Source organism: Nematolebias whitei, chromosome 11 (assembly GCF_014905685.2).
Source record: "Nematolebias whitei isolate Nwh7 chromosome 11, NemWhi1, whole genome shotgun sequence".
Classification (NCBI taxonomy): Eukaryota; Metazoa; Chordata; class Actinopteri; order Cyprinodontiformes; family Rivulidae; genus Nematolebias; species Nematolebias whitei.
Window position 1 is genome coordinate 31,004,580 of NC_056508.1, and position 23,513 is coordinate 31,028,092.

Below are 23,513 nucleotides of genomic sequence, written 5' to 3' on the forward strand. Positions count from 1 at the left end.
TATATGTATATGTATATGTATATATGTATATATATATATATATATATATATATGTATATATATATATGTATATATATATATGTATATATATGTATATATATAGTTGAAGAGTTTATGTCAGATATTAATATGAGCTTGCCCTTTTTACATGTATGTCATAATGAAGGTACTTGTAGTGCTTAGTATGTGGGACTTCTTATAAAATGTTTAATAACCACTGCTCTAACACAACGGTAATTCTGCTGAAGCTTAGATCCACGTTTGTGTCCACAGTCAGCTCTCTATGCATCGGGAAACCCTTTTCTGCTTTTTAAAGCTAATTTAGAGGAATGTAATTAGTTGTATTTTGTAAGCTGCGTTGAGATCACTTTAGTTTTCAAATGCTGCCTTATAAATAAAACTAAACTGAAATCGAAATTTAAGATCAGCCTTTGATCTTCAGTGAATCTGTTGATTTACTGATAAATTCAAACTGATCTTTTGTCTATATTTCTGTTAGGCTCAACCACTCTGGCTTATCAGGCTGCTTGGCTAGTGTTGCACACACATGCACACACACATGCACATGCACACCACTGTACATTCGCACACCAAGAGTATCAACATTGTGAAACATGAGCCTGCCTGTGTGCTCCATGGAAACATAAAGAAAGAAAAACGTTGCAGACTTCGTGATCATAAATGAGCACATGGGGGGGTTGTGACAGGGTGGAAACTCTCATTAAAGTCCATTCCTAAACTGTGGTAAAGTGTAACACACTGACACAATGTTACACTAATAATAGGCGACACCTTCAATCCAATTTGGACTCTGCTCTGCAAACAAATATGCTTCTGTTACTATTTCCAGGGTCAGAACTGAGTGGGCACGAGAGAGCGTGTCATTTCTTCTGCTCCTGGAGTGTGAGGATTACCTATGCCACAATGAGACTCAAGCATGTAGAAAAGAGGATAGCAGACTAGACAGAGTGAGCAGCTGACAGGAGAGGAAATGAAGAGTGGGGTGGGTGAGGAAAAACAGCTGAGAAGAATAAAGAGAGAAACAGAGGACAGGAAGAGACACACACACATAAAAAAACAGCAAAGTGGGAACCTTATACTGGAATAGCCAGCGACTAAAGCTGTAGACTCCACCCTTCTCACCCCTCCCCTTACTCTCTCTTTCTATCTCTCTCCCCTGCTATCTCTCCCTCTCTCCTTCGAAAAGCTGTCTCCCAGACTATCATTTGACCAGGCAGTTCATAGAGGCAAGAGCTCAGCGCCAAAGAGGGGCAGAAAAAAAGAGACGGAGCTAAAAGAACACATTCAATATGACAATAAGACTGCTGGAATATTTATCTGCTTTTTAAACCCCCCATCTTGCAGAGGTGGATTTCTTTCTGTTGCTGCTTCTTTTGTGGACTCGCAGCTTCTTGGATGTGGGCTTTAGTGCTGCTCACAGTCAACTGAAGAAGAAGAGGAGGAGGAGGAGGATTCAGCTGACACCTTTTTTGGAGATTTACACTTTGTGGAGTAAACCTCATAAAGAGAGAAGAAAAAAGAAAGAAAGAAGGGAGAGAGGTGGGGTGGGGGGTGAAAGTCACTGAGTGCCGGGCCCCATGCCCACCTCCGCTCATGGTTCAACAGCATGAAAGGAGGCCACCATCACCATCGTCACCACCGAGGCTGTGGCTGCCACCACTTGTTCCGTAAAGTCCTGGTCAAGTGTGGCTGCTGCTATGCCAGGGTCAGAGGTCAGTGCTCAGCATTGTCAAACTTCTTATTTCAAACTAAACTGAAGCAATAACTTATGAATACATTGTTGAGATGCACTCTTGAGTCTGCACCAGACTGAGCAACAGATGTGTGTGACTTACACATCCTTCCTGCAGATGACTGCACAGTGGGAAACAGGAAGGGGGATGTGCATCGTCCCCTGAAGATAGAAAGGGAAAACAAATGTGTGTGTGTGCGTGTGTGTCATAATACTGACCATCTTAATCACGATGAGTGTGTGTCACTAAGTTATGTGCAGCACGTGGATGGATGACACAAATCAACTTTATTTTCCTGTTTTTCCCTTCCAACTATATTACGCTGCTGTTGCCAAACTCTGAAAAATGTGTTGAAATATTGTGGCTGATTCTCTGAGTGACGTGTGTGCAGGAGCAACTTGGTTGAACACAACTAAGAGTTTATTTTGATCAAACACAGAACTTTTTGTTAGTAACCGAAAACCTGCAACAATCAAAAGGCTCTTATAGCTTTTCTATCACTTCCGTGTTTCTGTTGCTGTTTTTGTGGACTCCTTCACGACCTCCGTCCTTGTGGCCTAAAAGTAGAGTTAAAACAACAGCGGTGTCTAATTGCACTCGTAGGAGCGTATGCTCTGGTCCCATGCTGTGAGTTTGTTCCCTTTTTACAATCTTACATCAAAGGCAGGTACAGTACAGTGTAGCTACCCATTGAGGCTTTGTACTTGAGCAATGGTGGGGGGGTTTCATGAAGTTTCACATTATTGGCCAGCGTTGTTGGACGCATACCTCAGATTCCATTCGTTTAATCTCTTATGTAATGGATATTCTCCTTTTCCATCGTCTGCAGCTCCCCACTGCACCTCTCCACTATGTTATCACAGCAAATATGCACACACTTAGCTCATAATATATAAACATGTGGGGGACTGGAGGACTTTCAGTCTATTACAGGAATCTTCAATAAACGTACACTAAACAACTTTTTTATCTCCTTCCACGGGAGGCCAAGGCAAAGCAAAACTGTTTCTGCTTGTATGTCTGTTTGTTTGTACCGTCAGCAAAATATCTGACAAATCAAACTGATTTTGTTGACACTTTCAGAGTAATGATTGGGTTGTTGACATCTTCAACTGAATAACTTTTGTTGTATACTAGATTCAAGATAGCTGCCACAGGAAAGCAATCTTAGCTACCACAAAAATAGCCCTGACTCAGCCAGTTTGACAGATGTTGAGCTGAAGTTTGGTGTGGCCATAGCTGAGTCATGCACAACAAATAATCCGGGTGCTAACAGATCGTGCAAGATACTGCAATGGCACATGGAACCACGAATAAAAATGTCTATAACTCTGTCATTTATCAGCTTACAACGGTGTTAGTCGGTGACTGGTGATAGGTGTTCCTTCAAGGAATGCTAGGACTTTAATTCCACATCATTCAAAGTTCCAAGTTTTGGTCCAACATTACAACAAGAGACATGCATGAGGTAAATCTGGAGCTAATGGTATTCAAATTGTCTTTATATTTTAAAATAAATCATTTAAAAACAAGCAGTGGTTGAGCTCAAACTTCTGCCAAAGTCCACAGCCAAGTTGACATGTTTCAACCTCGGGACCCCCCATCAGCACAACCAGCCACAGAAATTATTTGTTTCAAGCAACAACATCAACAGTTGTCAAATGCCACAACACTCTTTGCCCTTGTTCTAAATAAGGCCCAGAGATAATGTTTCCAAGCTGAATCCAACGGTTTGAAGGCTTTCTAAACAAAGATTGAACAAGTGGACAGAAAGGCGTGTATTTGAAAATTTGATACAGCGTTTCAGGTGTGACGGGAACATAATCTTTTAACTGTCTGTAAAGTTTGGTTAATTCTACTGAAGATCTACAAACAACTTCCTAAAGTACATTTAAATGCTGTCGTTTGTTTGCTCCCACCAGTGCACTGTAAACTTTCTATAAGCATCTCCATTTATCTCCTGCATCTTTAGCCCTATTTTCACGGGATTAGTTTTACCTAGGGACCACATGCTATTTGTAATAATTATGGAGATGGTCTGTGTTGTTAATCCTGTGCGAATCGGCCATGTCAGTAATTTGTAAAGTAAAAATTCTCCTGCAAATTACCTTCTATATTTTGTTGAACTCTGAGGTCCTGTGATAATACTAATCCAACGTGAAGAGGCATCTCTGTGATTTGGACAGAAATGGGCAGGATCCGATATGTAATTAGGCAGTTTTGGTTTTTGTTTTCTAAGCAAAATCATTTGAAAAAATATAGAACAAGCTATTTTAAATGAACACGCTGCTCGCTTTAGCTTTTATGTTGCTACTTCCTTCACAATCAGCTGACCCATCCATTCATCCATTATATTTACTCGCTTCTTCCTTTTCGGATAGCGGGAGTCTCTAGTGTCCATGCCCAACCATCATTGTGTGAGAGGTGGGGGACACCCTGGACAGATCGCAAGTCCATTTCAACTGGCGGGTCAGCGGACGTGCGGCCGCTCACACGCTCAGCCGACGACAGGTTGTCTATCTGATCTTAACGTGTTTTTTTAACCTCTTACACTGGCCGGTCGGACCTGCCTCCTCCTCAACAAGTAGATTAACACAATTTTATATTGTGCATTCTTTAGTTTTCTTTGTGCTGATTCGTAAAACCACATCAAAGCCTGAGACCGGCCCGCACATTAAACACATTATTATGGACCGGCCCGGTCGTGACAACGCAGCACATTTACATCATAACCAGAAGATGTCTGTAAATTCCAGCTAAATCTCAGGCTTTGGTTATCCTGTACCAATGCACCACATAAAAAGCAAACGTTGGGGAGTAATTTATGTATTACATGTGGTCCCGAGGTAAAAGTAATGTGTGAATAGGGCTAAAATATTATTAACTCTTTTTCAAAGGAAAACAGATCAATGAGGATGGATGTTCACAACTGTATTTCCTTTTGTCTTCCTTCCTAATTAAATCTCTTGCTGCTTTGCCCTTTCTTGCTCATTTTCTGTTTTACATTTGCCTTTGCAAATGTGTTGGAGTGTAAATTTAACCAACACGGGGAGCTCCATGTTCCTTCATCAAGGTGAAAACTTAGTATGTTGCTGTTTTTGGCGTCTTCTGTTTGTCTGCTTATCTGCCACCAATATTACACAATAGGAAACAACGTGCTAAGAAATTTAGGAAAAGTAAGAAGTGGAGAATGGGAAAGGGCACATGGATAAGTTTTAGTGCTGATTTGAACTCTAAAACAGTAAAATAGATTGTTTTTGGCTCTGATATAACTTGTAACCTTCACTTCTACATTCCATTGTCGTGTTTATAGGACAAATACTGAACAATACTGGCTTGACTTGTGGGTCCTCCCTATTGTTACTGCAGGCCAAGCATGTTGCAGCAAATAACATATTTTAGTTTTAGTTTTTTTTTTGGCATACACAAATTAAAGCCGTGCCTGGATTATTGATTTATTTTTGACTGAGATAAGCAACGTTAAAGCAGACACAAAGTCAGATTTCAGTCAGACATGGTGGATAAAACTGTTAATGGTAGATTTCTATCAACCGCTGATTCTAAATGATCCACTTGTTCGACAGCGGAGGAAATGACTGAGTGCAGCATGATTCATTCCCAGCTAAGCATCACAACACTCACTTGTATACTGAATGGTGACACACACACTACACCGTTATATCAGCATGTGTGTGTGCTCTGTGAATGGCTTCCACACACAAACACCTCTCACACTTTTCAGCAGGAAGAATGGCAAAGCTTTAGTGACTTCAGCTGATGTCCCACATAGACTAAATAACTTGCTTATGACTGATAACATTTGTGTGCAACTCATTCACTTTTTATCAAACAGCAGAGTTGAAAAACTGTCTTATGCTGCCCTGAACATCATGCAGCCATTCCCCCATAACTTAATATGTATTAAAACACAGTAGAGTTCAGGATAACTATCCATGTTTCTTGCTGGTGTTGTGTATATTATTGTCTGCTGCCATGAGAGACCAATGCTCAGACAATTATGTGTCTGTCAGCAAAATATCTCATAAATCAGTGAATAGCTTTTTGTACATCTACAACTGATTAGCTTTTGAAAGTACATTTCAAGATGGCTGCCACAACTAAAGAACCTTAGCAAACACAAATGTGACAATAACAAAGTAAATTTTAAACGAAATGTTACTAAAATTTATTGAAGTAGGTGAGAAGCATTCCCAACACATAATCTGAGAGCTAAAACTTTGGCATTGACTGTCAACTCTGTCTGTTAGCAAAATATTGCATGAAACACTAGACATATTTGAAAGAAATTCTCGGCAACTGAGTTACCGCAGCCTCAAACAAACTTACAGTTTATTCAACCGTAGCAAACGCGAAAACAGCTTTAGCTTAGTCAATTTTATGGAAACTGGGATAAAATTGACTTTGGTAGTAGCTGAGTGTTCTTCACATCACAAACTCTGAGCACTAACAGAGCAAGATATTTATTTAAAACTTTAACATGCAATGCAATGAGTGATATGCAATCCTCCAAGGACTGCTAATTTCACGATATGACAAGACTAAAACTATATGAAGAAAAAAACTGAAAGGAAATGCACGTATATTTTCAGGGGAGGGGCAGGAAAAGGAATATTGACTAAGCATCATAGAGAAGAGCAGAGAAACAGGCAGGTGAAGAGACGGTAAAACGAAAGACCAAAGCATGCACCATTTTAGCTGTGCGCTGCACATTAGCAGATTGATACCAACGGACCATTAGAGAGCCCTGCTTCCCAGCAAAGACTGTCGACAAACCGTGTGTGTGATAATGTTCGGTTTTAGAAAACCAAAATTTCAATAATTTCACATGTCATGAATCCTATCTGCAGGCTCATAAAAGGGATTTGGGAAAGGCTTTTAAAACAAGAAGGATGAAATACGAGCTTTTAATGTTCCAGCACGTTGCCTGATCGCTGGTTTAAAAATCACTGAAAACTTTCAAACAATGATGATACTGTTAAAATTATCTATGATGTGTACTGTATAGTAAAAGATGGCATTTGATCTAAACTAAGAAAAGAATTAGTGATTTTTTTCCGAGTGGCAGAACCTGACACAGACTACAGGAATTCAGCCTGAACAATATTGTACATACAGTCTGTCAGAAAACATGAAGTTTGAAGTAATAGCATTATTGTTGGCATTAAAGTACGTGATACCTCATGGAAGAAAACGTATACGCTTTCTATTTTATGATATAATTTGAAGACAAGATACATAATTTGGACTAAAATTAAAAAGACCTTTAAAAAATGTTTTTTTTTAATTACTGGAAACTAACAAGGGGGGTTTTAATTAAATACACAACATATTTTTTAAGATGTGATTGGACAAGACCAGAATATAAGACCATTTTTATGGCGCCACATGCATATTAAAATAAAAACAAACAAAGTTATGTGTTTATATTTTCAAAATTTTATTTTTATTTATTTATTTTTTACATAACACATTCAGAAAAATACTGCTGGATGTAAGAATCAGCTTAACAAGTTTTAATTTTAGCCTCCTTCCACTTTGAAGTTTTGCCCCTTCTCTCGTACAAACACATATTCAGACATTTTCAGTTTATTTTTATTTTTATTTAAGTGACTTTTCTGTTTTCTTAACAAACGACTTGCTGAGTTACTCAGCTTAGACAGTAAGCAGCTTTTACCTGAGCTCTGAGCAGCAGGAGTAAAGACGACTTGGCATCAACCACAGTGACAAAAATCAACATTTTCTTCTTTGGATTGATACTTCTTTCCATAAGTAGTTTTTTTTTCATTTCATTTAGCCTTTATTTATCCAGGTTAGTCTCATTGAGCCACGAGAACTCATTTTCAAGAGAGACCTGTTTTTTTTGTTTTTTTTAGGGAGCACATGGTTGGGGGTTAAGGGCCTTGCTCATGGGCCCAGAGTGGGGCGAATGAGGGTGGGGGCAAGTGTGGGTATTTCACCTACCCCACCCACAATTTTTGATGTTGTCCGGGCCGGGGCGTTTTACATTTTCTAAGCCAACAACTTTTTCTAATTTTTCTTTCATATCACGGCTAAAAAAACACAATGGTATTGTCACTTTTGTGTGTGCACCCATACAGTGCATGCACCCTGTTTTATTCAAACTTGTGTTTGTTTGTGAGGACTGATGTTGACTCATGCATGTAGTGAGTTAGAACAAAGATCCCCCATAGCAACACACACACACACATGCACACACGCACACACACACACACACACATTTGTGCAGCCGAGTGGTAAAAAAAAACGAGAGAACCAAGGATTAGATGAAAACTAAAACAACAGCAATCAATTTTTAATTAAAGGAGCATTAAACAAGGTTATAACCACCTCAGATTTTGTTGTATGTAGCCTGTGTGTGTATGTGATGACTAAAGTAAACCCAGTTTGAAGACTGCAATGACACATCTAGCCTAAAGGCCACTGATGCAAATTTACATCTGCATTGCGTTGCATGTAACTGTGCTGTAGACCCACAATCGTTAAAACCTTTAAATAAAATGTAACCCAACATGAATGATGATGAGAACACTGAGGTGGTTTGAAATGTAAAAGTGGAACATTTTTGGCATTTTTTTTTTTTTGCCCACAGATTAGTCAGATTGCGTGATGTGTTACAGACACGAGAGGTGGAATGGTTCAGCCTCTTCTGTGGATGTTTTCTGACATTGGAACTCGGTCCCCCTGTGGATCCGTTTGCTAACCTGCGACCCCAAATATGTATGAATGTGCGCTGATAAAAAGCAAAGTCCTCCGTTGACAGAAAGCAGCTTTGCTGGCAAATGCTGGGGATAATTTCTGAGACCGAATCGTCGTGTCTTTTTCTGTCTCAGCTGGAGAAGTTTCACTGTCATCAGCTTATAAGGCAGACTCCAGACATTATGGAAAAAGCAACAAAAATAGCTGAAATTGAAGGTATGTTGGGCTGCTGCAGCCAAGCTGTGTGTTCAGCAGTCTGAGATATTTTTAAACTTTGCACCCCAGCCCACCCTCTACCTCGTCATCCCTTCTTGCCCTTCCACCCAACTCCCCTGCCTCCTCTCCACTGTTGAAGCCAGATCTCCTCCATATTGTTTCTCTGTTGCCTTTTTTACACTGTTCCCAGGTTCTAGGTTATGTGGAAGAGCTTTGAGGGTCTAAATGTTGTCCCCATCTGCCAACGTGAAATGTGATAACCAAGTGGAGCATTAAAATCACTCCCTAGAGCATTCTCATTTTCTTTCTCTTCTCCCCCTTCCAGCTCTTTTTCTCATTCTGGTCAGCATAGAACCAGTGAGCCAGTTATTAATCATATCCACCCTCTTTTCACTACTTTCGTCATCTGTCCCCCCATTTTCACTGTTCAATCTTCATTCTTTTTTCCTCCACTTAACCGCCTTGCCCTGATATATTTAGAGGGCTTCCATCTATCTCCCGCAATCATTCTTCTCTTCTCCCTCGTTTTCCTCTTCCTCTGAACTCTGTTTGTAAATGTGCAGAGGAGAAGAATAAGGGAACAAATTATGAAACACAGGAGTGCATTCCATACCTTGTTTAGAAAGAATTCTCCAACAGCGCAGCGAGGGGAGAGGAGTCACTTTCCTCTGCGATTCTACCCCCACTTCCAGTCCATATGGCTCTTTTTATGTTCATCACATTTGTTCTAACTGTAATGCCACGCCATGATTGACATACTTTTTAAGTTTATAATCTCAATCCTAACTCTAATGACACTGTAATGACATGAGTAGATGAAAAGTGCATTTTTGTTTCTAATAAAACTGTTATTCTTAACAGGGATTTCTTGTAATGCCTTTATGTCGTTATCAACAGGTTGATTGCAACTGTTATTCTGTGGGTCTGTCTGGCTCATGATTTAAATACTGATTTTGGCAGCTGTCCTCTACAGTTTTCTCCAGAGAATAGCTGTTAGAAATTTCACTGAGAAACTTTCCAAAACATTTCACAAAGACAAGCAAACTATGGAAAGTGATAATAGTCTGAGTGACTTTTTGATTGAGCAAAAACTTGCTGGAACTGAGCAAAATACTTGCTTATCTAGTGGATAATAGTATTTGGATAAAGTTATTTTGTTCTAAAATGGACTATTCTGTTTTATTATTGTTTAACTGAGGTTTTTTGGGGTACTTATGATTAGTCAACATTTTACCTGCAATCCTAGTCTGAAAAGTGGCATTACACCAAGAATGTGTTGCAGTAGATTGTAAACTGTAGGCAAAGTCACATTTTCAAAACATCTTAATTTATTTTACAGACAGAGGGTGGCTCAGTTGGTAGACTGCTGCCTCTCAGCGAGAAGGTCGTCAGTTTATATCCCAGCCCGGGACCTTTCTGGGTGGAGTTTGCATGTTCTCTCTGTGCATGCGTGGGTTTCCTCCGGGTACTCTGGTTTCCTCCCGCAGACCAAAAACATGCATGTTAGGCTGATTGGTAACTCTAAATTACCCCTTGGTGTGAGGGAGAGTGAGATTGGTTGTTTGTCTCATTTGTCTCTATGTGGCCCTGTGATGGACTTGCAACCCGTCCAGGGTCCCCCGTCTCTCGCCCAGTGATTGCTGGATATGGGCAAGACTTCATCAAAGCAGCAAAAAACACAAATTGTCAAATGTCTTTCTAAGTTTAAGGTAAAAAAAAAATGTTTTGTGTTTTTTTTTTTTACATGCTTGTAATTCAAACAATAAGACTGAGACTTAGACACTGAAATGAAAAATGCTTATAATCATTTTGAGACATTTTTGGAGATTCCTACTTAAATGCCTTTTGCAAATGAGTCAACTGTTGCATAGTGAGATACTTCCTTAACTACCTAACAACCCTGTGTCAGGCTCTTGGAGTTACTTTTCAAGGGGGAAAATTACATTTATTACCAATACTGAACAATGATACTCAGAACATTATGCAATTTAGCAGATGTTGACATTCAAAACTGGAAAGGAAAATTTGCATGATTATCAATTTCCTCACATTTCGAGTTCAAACAGCATGTATAAAGGAAAGACCTGCTTCTGTTGAGGCAACACTTCTTCTTTTCACTTTTCCCTCTTCAGGGGTCAACACAGTGAGTCATCCTCCTCCATCTCACTCTGTCTTCTGCATCCTCTGTCCTCACTCCAACTACCTCCATATCCTCTCTAACTGCATCCATATATCTCCTCTTTGTCTTTTTCCTGGCAGCTGCATTTCTAACATCCTTCTACCAATATACCCACTGTCCCTCCTCTGGACATGTTCAAACCATCTCAGTCTGGCCTCTAACTTTATATCCCAGTTGTTCAACCTGAGCTGTACCTCTGATGATCTCATTCCTAATCTTATCCATCCTAAAAAGAACCTCAACATCTTAATTTCTGCCACTTCCAGTTCTTTCTCCTGTCTTTTTGTCAATGCCACTGTCTCCAGACCATGCAACATAGCTGGTCTCTCAACTGTCTTGTAAACTTTTTCTTTGACATTTGCTTGTCTGCCATCCTTTTGTTGCATATCATTCCTGAAACTTTTCTCCATCCACTCCATCCTGCCTGGCCTCTCGTTTTATACACTCCCCATTTTCCAGGACAGTGGACCCCAAGTACTTGAAGTCCTGCACTTTTGTGACCTCTGCTACTTGTAGCCTCTCTGTTCCCCTGGCTTCCCTCTCATTCACACACATACTCTGTTTTACTATGGCTGACTTTCATTCCCCTTCCTTCAAGTTCATATCACCACCTCTATAAGTTCTCTTCCACCTGTTCCCTGCTCTCACCACAGATCACAATGTCATCTGCAAACATCATGGGTATTCCTGCCTGACCTCGTCTGTTAGTCGGTCCATCACCAGAGCAAACAAGAAGATGCTCAGAGCCAATCCTTGATGCAGTCTCACCTCCACCTTGAAACTATCTGTCACTCCTACAGCACATCTCACCACTGTCCTGCTGTCCTCATACATGTTATGTACCAGTCTAACATAATTCTGGAACTTCAGAAGCTATGAAGTTCTTTCTGAACCTCTCTGTTCTTCTCCATCAGCATCCTGAAAGCAAAGATCAGAGTCAGAGTCAGAGAGATTTATTTGTCATTCACATCTCATGTGGTACATGTGGTGGAATGAAATTATGTACACAGGGTCCCAGTTACATCCAACAATAAAATGTAAAAGAAAACCAGTAATGAGATCTAAGAAATGAGATGAGAAAAGCATCAGCTAAATAATACACTAAGCACTAATAGCATAAAAACAATATGTCCAACAGCAGCACGAACATGAGTCTGTGTGAGCAGATGAGCACACATGAACACAGCAACATGAAACAGATCAGCAGCAACATGATGTAATTTTTCACAGTGATTATCCTGGTTAGAGATTCATGAGTCTAACAGCCTCAGGGTAGAAGCTGTTCCTCAGTCTAGTGGTTCTACACTTAATGCTCCTTAACCACTTTCCTGAGGGGAGCGGGGCAAAAAGTGTGTGTGTTGGGTGAGTGGGGTCCTTCATGATACAGGTGGCCCTCTTCCTGCATCTAGAGGTGTAAATGTCTGTGATGGTGGGGAGGCTGACTCCAACAGACTTCTGTGCAGCCTTCACCACTCTCTGCAAAGCTTTTCTTTCTGCAGCTGTGCAGCCTCCATGCCACACATTGATGCTGGAGCACAGGATGTTCTCCACTGCACACCTGTAGAAGGAGGTGAGGACTGAGCTTCCCAGACCAGCTTGTCTCAGCCGCCTGAGGAAGTAGAGTCTCTGATGCGCTTTCTTGATCAGGCTGGTGTTGTTGCCCCAGCTGAGGATGTAATTCATGTGTACACCCAAGCACTTGTAACTGGAGACCACTTCCATTGCAGATCCTCTTATGTTCTGTGGATTGTAGGTGAGTTTTTTCCTTCTGAAGTCCACCATCATCTCCTTTGTCTTCTTTACATTGATGTGAAGGTTATTCTCTTTGCACCAGCTCTCCAGGTGTTCCCCTTCCTGTCTGTAGCTGGATTCATTGTTGTTTGTGATGCATCCCACCACCGCTGTATCATTTGCAAACTTTATAATGTGACAGCCTGGATGGGTAGCTGCACAATCAAACATGAGCAGAGTGAACAGGAGGGCTCAGCACACATTCCTGAGGGTAGCCAGTGTTGAGGGTTATGGTGGAGGAAGAGAAGTTGTGGATCCTCACTGTGGTCTGTTTCTTAAGAAAGATGACGTCTGTGGTGCTGTTTCTCAGCAGGAAACTATACTGGTGCTCACAAATTGTCACCTCTCTTACAAGTCTAGCCTCCACAACCCTTTCCATTGTGCGGCGCATCACCTCGATTCCCCTGTAGTTGCTAAAATTCTGTACATTACCCTTGTTCTTAAAAATGGGCACCAGCACACTTCTCCTCTATTTCTCAGGCATTTTCTCACCCTCAAATATGTCCCAGAATATTTGAGTCATAAACCTCACTGCCATCTATCCTAGACATTTCCAAACCTCCACTGTATGTCATCAGGTCCTACTGCCTTCCCTCCTTCATTCTTTTCAGAGCTTTTCAAAGTTCACCTCTTTCCCACCTCCTGGTCCGCAACTTCTAAGACTCTTCTTTCTCTTTCATTCTCTTTATCCATTATCTCCTCAAAATACTCTTTCCATCTTCCCATCAATTCCTTCTTGCCCTCTTAATGTCCAGCCTTCCATACTACTCATCATACGTCTTCTGCTTTGCCTTCGCTACCACCGGCTTTGCTCCACGTTGCATCTCCTTATATTTCTGTCTCTTCTCTTCAGTCCTCTCACTGTCATAATTGTTTCTGGCCTTTTTCATTGAATGTATGACGAATACATAAGCAATATTTTCTTACCGCTATCCTAAAGTCTTTCTAATTTTTGTGACTTTAAATGAAAATGATACAACATGAGCCACATTGAGAGCAAAAATCCATTCACAGAGGGTTGCTGCCATTTTTCATTCACATTTCCCCTGAAGTTTGCTTGCTCATTGCATTGTTAGCAAACCACAAATTGACCTGTTTTTCTCATCTTTGTCAGCTGATGACACGATGATTGTCACTTATCCGTAGGTACTATTGATTGTTGCCATAGACACAGGCTTTCACTTAAGAGACAGCCTGCAGCTAGTTCATTGCACACTTTGGGTTTAAGGGCCGTCCTGGTGGCTCAGTTGATGAGACAAAAACAAACAGCTGTCCTGCTTGAATCTGTGTGCCAATGTGTTGACACATATTTCATTATTTCCTGACAGTCTGTTAGTGGTTAACTGAATGTTTTCTCAGTTTTTTTTTTTTTTTTGTCTCTTTGTTTAACTCAGTGTAGCTGTAGCCGAAACTGATTATGCAAATGTATGTTATTTGCTGTATTTTGGTGTGTGTGTGTGTGTGTGTTTGTGGCAGTGTGTGTCTGACAGACAGCCCATCTGTAAGGCTTTATTATTATTATTATTTTATTATTGAAGAGTTAGAAACAATACCACTAAAAACCTCCAAATTTTTGCTTTTACCTGTTGACAGCAGAAGAAAACATGCACCCAGTTCATGCTTTCTTTGCAAGGTGTGAAAAGAGGATTAAACAATCTTTTGAAGACATAAACTTTTATCCATTTTATTGCTTTGTTTTTTTTTTAATTTATTCTGCTGAACCTTTCCAAATCATAAAACTTGTTCTTTTACTGAGTGAATGTGGAGATGAGCCCCAGGTCTCCCTACAACACTTGAATAGATTTTACGTATTCATAAAATCCTCTCAGACAGATCATATGCAGAGGATCTGATCTCAAACAAAGGCTGACAAGAGCAGATGGTTTATTTGAATACGCAACAAGCTTTTCAAATGTACCCTGATTTTGTTTTACAAATAATCACAAGACCCGACAATATTTTTGTTGTGTCTCTCCGAAACTGATTATGCAAATGTATGTTATTTGCTGTATTTTGGTGTGTGTGTGTGTTTGTGGCAGTGTGTGTCTGACAGACAGGCATGAATGATGTTGCACTGTATAACATGATTTATTGTTTGTGCCCACATGTGTAGGTTGATTTCTTTTTGATGGCTAATCTCTTGTGCTGCTGTCCCTCACTCTCTCCTCTCTACTGGGTTTAGTTGTCATGGCAATGAGAGCGAGGAGAAATGCAGCGCTGTGGAAAGAAATGAGCATATGTGTCTGGAAATACCATCAAGTCTAACAGAATCATTATACCAGCACGTCTGCAGGCCAAAACAGTGTACTAATGAGAATGAAGGATTTTCCTCTAGTTTAACTGTTTTTCTAATTTTTGCAAGTTGACACTTGTGATCTTGTACACAGCTGGTGTGAACTACAGCAGGAGACCTGAGACGAGAGCTGTGAGGCAGACTGGGGCCAGGAGAGGAAGCTCCATGTCCCTGCAGCCCAGCAGGCACCACAGCTCTGTCTCCGGCTCTTCGCCAGGGCCTCCTGACTGGCACTGCCACAGCTGCCACACAAAATAACAATCCTTTTTAATTTGCTTGGTGCTCTCAAAACACCCCAGGCCTAATGACAGACTTGTTTACCCCTAAATACAAATGTGACTTTGCCATTCCTGCTCTTTCTTTTTTATGTGTGCCTAGTTGAGAATTTTGATTATCAACTCAAATTTGATGATCAACTCAAGTGTTAGCATTTTCTATTGCTGTAGGGTTAGCAGATACAGAGAGGATCATCCCTGTGTTTGTCTGGATGTACATTCATAATGACAGTAGACACAGAAACACACACACACTAATAAACATTTTTTGTCTACTTTTTTGTGGTGAGAGGTGGGGTACACACTCATTTATACAGGACCACTGTGTGTCTTTGTGTGCCATTTACCTTAAGATGCATGTTAAGCTGAAGTAGAAATACCAAACACTTTCGCTGGGAGAACATACAAACTCCACACAGAATGGCCCGAACAATCCAACATTAGATCCTGAGGTCATCGTATTGAGAATTACCAAACACCTCACAGCAAGATCTTTCCTAACCACCATTTGTAGTCCTACATACACTTCTTCTCCACAAGATTTTACATGAAAACTGTGAATGTTATTTAACTTCAATTGTTACTTTAGAGAGAATCAACTGTAATGTGCTAAGATGGGGAGTGGTGGCGCAGAGGTTAGAGAAGGTGGGCATGTGATCGGAAGATCGCCGGTTCAAGCCCCAGTACCGACAACATCCAAAATGTGGGTGGGGTAGGTGAAGCCCCCACACATGCCCCCACCCTCATTCGTCCCACTCTGGACCCTTGAGCAAGGCCCTTAACCTCCACCATCTGCTCCTCCGGGTGTCCTAGATAGCAGCTCTCTGCTCCACGCAGAGGGCTGTGGTAGCTCGGTGGTCTGTGGTTGCGTCAGGAAGGGCATCCGGCGTAAAATAACTACTAAGTCTTCGTGCAACTTAGTTCGTTGTGGCGACCCCTGAAGAAGGGAGCAGCCAAAAGAAAAAAAAAAACTGTAATGTGTTAAGATCAAGACAAATTTAAACCAAACCTGCTGCAGTTTTTAATCTAATATGCAAATGGATTAATTTACATTTAATTAAAAAAGTATATTAAACTTGCATTTCTTAAAGAACTGCATATCATTTGTTACCTTGCATCCTCCAATTTTTGCCATCTTGGCTTTTAAAGCCCTATTCGCATGGAATTAGTTTTACCTAAGGACCACATGTAATAAATAAATGACTATCCAACGTCTGCTTTTTATGTGGTGCATTCGCATGGGATAACCAAAGCCTGAGATTAAGCTGGAATTTACGGATATCTTCCAGTTATGATGTTAATGCATTGTGTTGTCACGACCGGGCCGATCCATAATAATGTGTTTAATGTGCGGGCCGGTCTCAGGCTTTGATGTGGTTTTACGAATCAGCACAAAGAAAACTAAAGAATGCACAATATACAATTATGTTAATCTACTTGCTGAGGAGGAGGCAGGTCCGACTGGCCTGTTTAAGAGGTTAAAAAAAGCCACGCTAAGCTCAGAAGGACAGCTATCACTGGCCGTGCATGAGTGGTCACGCATCCACTGACCTGCCGGTTGAAATGGACTTGCGATCTGTCCAGGGTGTCCCCCGCCTCTCACACAGTGATGGCTGGACATGGGCACCAGCGACCCCCGCTACCCAAAAAGGAAGAAGCAGGTAAATATAATGGATGGATGGATGGGTCAGCTGATCACGGTGCTTCTCCGCTCCTGCTGTCATCTGCAGTGAAGGAAGTAGCAGCATAAAAGCTGAAGTGAGCAGCGCGTTCATTTAAAATAGCTTGTGCTATATTTTTCCAAATGATTTTCTTTAAACTAAAACAAAACAAACTCCTCATTACGTCTCGGATCCAGCCCATTTCTGTTCAAATCATGGAAATGCCTATTCACATTGGATTAGTATTATCACAGGACCTTGGAGTTCAGCAAAATATTGGAGGTAATTTGTGGGGGAATTTTTACTTTACATTACTGACATGGCCGATTCACAGGATTAACAACACAGCCAATCTCCGTAATTATTACAAATAGCATGTGGTCCCTAGGTAAAACTAATCCCGTGCTAATAGGGCTTAAGACTTTGATCTTATAGACATAAATCTCTGAGCCTGTTGTGATCTGTTGAAACCACTCTGCAAGTTTGAGGGTTGAGTGGTCCGATGGTCACTGGCACCACTGAGGCCATTTCTGTTTCCTCTTTCAGCCCTTGATATTTCTCAAGCTTCCCAAGTTCTCAACAATTTCCTGCGGGATCAATAAAGTTCTATCTTATCTTATCTTATCTTATCTTATCTTATCTTATCTTATCTTATCTTATCTTATTTCTTCCTAATGTTAACTGTTACTTCATATTCCTACTCTATCACTAATAGGATTATAAAATAAAAAAGTATATAGTGAAATCTTCAATTTTTTAAAACAGGTTTGGTTTATTTGTCATATGCAAAATCAACACAAGGTCAACAATGCAATGAAATGCTTAGGACGAGAAGAACCGTCTCAACTCGCTCCAAAAAAATAAACAAACAAAAAAAACAAGAACAACTAGAAAAACCAATGCATGCAGCAAAAGTACTAAAACATACTAAAAAAAAAAAAAAAAACTACTAAAAACAAGGTGCCAAAGCTGAAAAAGAAATACAACTACAGTGAGGTTCTTTCAGCACCATGGCTCTGTTCTGTTAGCGGCGTGGTCTTGTTAGCAACATTAGCAGGTCTTGTAAGAAGTTCCTTGTTATCAGTGTGCTTGAGTTTCAAATGTAAAGTGTAAAAGCAAACATTTACAAAGCTGGTAATGTGCATCTAGAAATTACTGTGAACAAACAACAAATGATGATGGAGATTTTATTTTTTTGTAGTTGTTTTGATGGTGCTGCTCAAATATGAAGAAATCAGCTTGTTGATGTGAAAGTGTAGATTGTGTGTAAGTGCAGAGCATGGATGGTTCCCTAAAGCCTACAAAAGACTTAAATCTGAGACGCAAGGAGCTTTTTCTGAATAATTTCTGTAGGAATGTCTGGTGTTTAGGTTCAGTAACCACAAACACAGTTCCAGTCTCTCAGCCTGAAGAAAACCAGTGTCTGTGGTCAAACAGTCTCTACAGAGTTTTTTTGTATGAAGTAAGATCAAATTCAAACACAAAATGAGCACTTAGGAACAAGTGAAAGCTCACCCAAAATGTCAGGAGGATTATTTCATGGGGAAGCGTCAACTGTGACGTAAATAACCTTCACTAATTGAAATGTGAAACATCGGACCTGATTTTGATTGTTGATAAAATGAGTCAAACTCTCATTAGGGAATTGTTTGAATCTTTTTCCTTTTGACATCATTCTGTAGACAACATCATTAATTAATGGCAGTCATTTTGTGTTTGATAATGACATTACTTTGATCTGCTACGCTGATGAAAAATATGCCACGAGTGCCGACAGCAGGAAACCAAGCCTGACGACTTGTGTGTCGCTTGATGTGTCTACCACATCTTCCCTCCTGTGCTCTGGGAATCACAGCAGTGTGTGTGTGTGTGTGTGTGTGTGTGTGTGTGTGTCTGTCTGCTAAAGTAGGTCAGCAGGAGGACAGGAAACCCCTGCTCACTTGTCTGACTGCAGTGTGCCTTTATGGACAGACTAACATATGGTCCACACTAGAACAATTGTGGTACTGTACCAGTGTTTGTGTTTCTTTCCTTTACTTTCTTCTCATCGGGGTTAATGCCCCTATCAAGTATTTGTTTTTTTGGAATATTTGGGTCATAATGTCTTACCTGTTGTGGATAGCTCTTTCAATGACCCCGGTTTGGAGAAACACAGTTTAACTCTAATAACAGCTAGTCTGAGTAGGGCCACAGCCAAACGTACTGTTCTAAATGGATAATCTGGTCATTTTTAAAGTGTTTTGTTTAACAGTGAACTCTATCAGATAAGTCATCAGGCAGTATGGTTTGGAGAAAGGGTAGAAGTCTTTGACTAATCTAATGACTAGCCAAACCAGGGCCCATTTTTAAAACAGTTTTTTTAGACTTAAAAATCAAATCTCTCAAAAACAACACATTGGTGTGAAAGAATGCTACAACTTATATTAAACTTGAACACTTTTGCATGACATTGTTATTTAGTTTGTTGCCATTTTCTCAACTGATAAAAACAGACCCTTGTTTGGCTGGCCTTGATGAAGCCGTCTGCCTTTTTCTCCACACTCAGTGCTCTACGACTGAAGTCACAACTACTTTGTATTTGACTGAACATCACTTCATAAATGAACATATTATCCCTTCAAGTCTACTTCTCATCATAGCAGTTCATGCAATGCAATTTTCTAAACCCTACCCTGCTCATTTTACATCACTTTACTATATTAAAACTGTTTAATCTGGAGCACAAAAATCAGTTTTTACCCATCGGCTCATCTTCAGTCACTAAAACACCCAGTATAACTCCGAGCTTGAAAGGTTGAAAAATATCTCTCAGACTGTATGCTATCAAGACCTTGTTGTCAAAAAAAGATGCATCAAACACATTTTTGGCCGACGGGTTTTGTGTGTCCAACTTGTGCTGGTCTCAGCAGCTTTGAGGGTGAGGAGAGGAGGACACTGCGTCACACCAGAGAGCTGCGCGTCCTGATCTTGGAGTGGTATCCGGCCGCAACATGAAAAATGCTGCGGTGCAAAAAGCTAAAAGGGAAGAGAAGATTAGAGGAGCTCAACAAAAAGGTGATAGAAATAAAAGCAAAGAAGAAGACGAAAACCTGAGACGAGTGTCAAGATTCATAAATCAATAGCAGCACAAACAGAATACTGGTACATATAAACCAGCCAGGGACCAACAGGATGAAATGGAAAGAAAAAAATAAACATTATTTAGGAGCAGAAATATGAGACTAAAAGTCCAGGACTGACTATTAGAATTTATTTTATTTTGCACACATTTATACCATTGAAGGGCAGGGAATAGCCTGTGTTTTCTTTGAGTGGGTAAAATATTTTATAGCAGCAGAAGAAGCAGCACTTTTAATTCAAGTGCCACTGAATGACCGATCAAAGAGAGGGTAAGCGTGGCGGGTGTTGTTTTTGGAAATGACACAGGAAGACATATTTTTCTGACATAGCTGCAATCTGTGAGGAGTTGACACAGCAGCTGCTCCTTTACACATAGGACATCTGACATGTTGCAATGACCGGCAGGATTCCTGCCTCTAAACTTCTGCATGTTGTTGACTCAGGTCACAATGAAAGCTTTCCTCACAGGTAACACTGTCTGTGGTCGAGTTGTTCCCATGGGGGCTGTGGAAAATTGTGCAATTTGAAAATATGTGCAAGTTTACGGGCACCTGCATGTCTGTTTGTGTTTACTGGTGGAGTCCAGTAATGGTTGGTCCTGAGAGGCTGCAGGCCTAATGAAGAGCTCCACATCGAAGGGGGCTGTGGAAAAGTTTGCTCCATTACAGCCAACACTTTTAGCCCTGATTTGTCGGCTCAGCAGCACTCACTCAGCAGCCGTTCGATAAAAGAGATCTTCTGGTGGATCATCAGTTTAAGCATCCACATAATCCTCCCTAATTTAATTTTTTTGTCCTGACATTTTGTTCTTTTGTTTCAATAATGATAATCACAATAATGGTAATTTAAAAAAATGCAGATAAGTTCTCCCTTTTCGTTTTTCCCTGAAGCTGTAATTAACGTTGTTTTGAAAAGTTCACTGTAAATGTATTATTGGTGTGGAGCTCGTTGATTTTTTTCTACTCTTCATAAAATTTGTCACAATCCGTTCTGAAACACTTCAATGGAACACACTTTTTTGTTTTTTTCATGCAACAATCACCAAAAATGCAACAGATCTCGCCTCTAATCTCAATATTTCTTATCCGTAATGACATAATATCCCCAGAAAAAGACTCATCAGGATCAGAATCATCTTTATTGGCCAAGTTTGTGTGCATGGACGAGCATTTTTACGTTGGTTTCAAGCACTCACTGCCTACAGACATCATGTATGAGCAAATTACTCAGTTTATTTTAGATTTCCACCCATCCTTTCATTATTTTTGCCTGCATCTTCCTTTCCGGGTCATGAGGGTCGCTGGTGTCTATGTCTAGCTGTCACGGTGCAAAAGGCGGGGCGCACACCCTGGACAAGTCACAAGTCCACTGCAGTGTCACATACAGACAAACAACCATTCACTCTGTCATTCACAAACAGGACGCACGGATGCACGGAGAGAACATGCAAACTCCACCTAGAATCCTTAAAATGATTAGAAAAAAGTGAGTCATGCAACTCATAAGAAAAGATTTAAGGACAAATTAAATTATACAGCAGAAATTCAAATACAGCAAGATAATTAGACTCTTTTGCAATACCCCGATGACGAGTCAGATTTCAGTTGAGTTAACAACATCAAGAGAAAATCTGGAGCTACTTTTCGGCAGATACTCTTTTTGGCACTGAAGCTACATCCTGCAGCCCTTTTTGTAAGAGCCTCCCCCCCAGCAGGAGCTGAAGCTTTCAGACGGCGAGTAGACGATTGGTGAAAGCCCAGGAGTAACAAATCAGTACAGATCAGGCCATCTTAGTACAGTTTTTAGTCTTTAACTGTTAATTATCATAAGCGCCTAAACAACAGTCAAGCTGAATTAATAAAAATCAACCAGGGTATCTTTTCTCGGCATGTCTGTAATGGAGATGAATATCATGATGCACTATCAGCGTGCAGCAGGGACAAAGTGAGAGGGATGCTTTCCTCAATTTCCTCTTTGGAGGTGTACAACAATATTAATGTTATACATCCTGCAACACGTGGGGAGACTGGAGGTGTGTTTTTCTGAAGGTGATACATATCTGCCTTCATATCAAATTCTTCTGTTAAGATGAAAAAAAAAATCCTCTGTAAATGATTTCTTGTGGATGTACAGCGAATACAGGGATTCAACTTCACAGGGTCAAAAGGAATTGCTGACCCACAATGCATGCACAATGATCATGTAGTGTTGCCATGGTGACATATCAAAGGATCTTCATTAAAAAGCCTGTACTGTAAACGATGAAAACTGTGTGAATCATAAATCTGTACACTTGACACTGCTGCTGCATCATTGTGATGCAGAGATTCTCATTAAGTGGTTTGAATTCCTTCCTGCCTGCTGAGATGGTGTCAGTCTTCCTTTCTACTCTTCTCATGAGCTCTGGAGGGAGTTTATACGGTATATATACACATATATATGTGTAGAAGTTATCTCGGGCACTGAACGAAAACATTCACAAACATTATAAATGCCAATTAGGAAAGTTATCAATCTAAGAAAGGAAGGAAGGAAGGAAGGAAGCCAGCATTTGTGTTTCCCAGGGTTCCCCACTTAGGTCATACACACATACACACACACACACGTATATGCATATATGTATACACACATGCCTGTGTTTGCATGGGTGCACATATGACCTAAGTGGGGAACTCTGGAAAACACAAATGGAAAAATACATTAGGCAACATAAACAAAGCATTTTTGTCTGGCCCTTCCTTGGGATCATAGAAGATGGAGTAGAAAGATTAAAAATATCTTGTGCTCACCATCATGTTCACATCTTTACTTCACCATTCTTAGTGACCTTCATAGATGATTTATTTTTTCACATTTTGCTTTTACTACAATGGTTTTAGTTGTGTTATTTTCCACTGATATATCAGTGTTTCTTGTGTTTTCTATGTGCTCAGCTTTGTCATATTGCTTTGCTCAGATCTTACATTCACCAGTCTTATAATGGGCAACTGGACCCCCCAGGAGCATGCACACGATACTGCCTCTGTTATGAAAAGACACTACCGATAGTTAATTTGAATGTTTGTGCACTGACACGTGAGAGTTTAGTGACATACAATGGAGACAGGAGCTTATTTTAATCACAGAGACTATAATTGCATTTTTCAGAAAAATAAATTGAATGAAACTGTTTTAAATCGTAAAAAAGAATTGAAAAGTTTTCTGGCTTACAAAATGGGGCAGGTTTTCTTTGCCATTTGGATCTGACTCCTGAAAGCTGTGGTAAGATCTCACTCCGTGGATTTTGTAACGAACTCTGCATTATTGTGTTATAAACGTGTTCACAAAATTCACAAATTTTGTAGAAAATTAATGAAAGACATTCATTTATTAAACTTTTTTTTTTTACATGTACAGTAGTCCCTCACTTATCACAGGGATTATGTTTCAGACAACCCTGCGATAGGTGAAAATCCACGAAGTAGGTACGTTATATTTGTTTTAGTA

At 40.2% G+C, this 23,513-nt stretch overlaps 1 protein-coding gene across 1 annotated transcript in view; it reads left to right on the top strand.

Moving 5' to 3' along the window:
- Positions 1–1,203: 1,203 nt before the first annotated feature.
- The window catches only part of arhgef25a (Rho guanine nucleotide exchange factor (GEF) 25a), a 45,713-nt gene continuing 23,403 nt past the window's right edge, over positions 1,204–23,513 (top strand). The window contains exon 1 of the mRNA XM_037684875.1: positions 1,204–1,733. Coding sequence (XP_037540803.1) covers positions 1,628–1,733 — 106 coding nt within the window. The 5' untranslated portion in view covers positions 1,204–1,627. The remainder of the gene's footprint in view (positions 1,734–23,513) is intronic.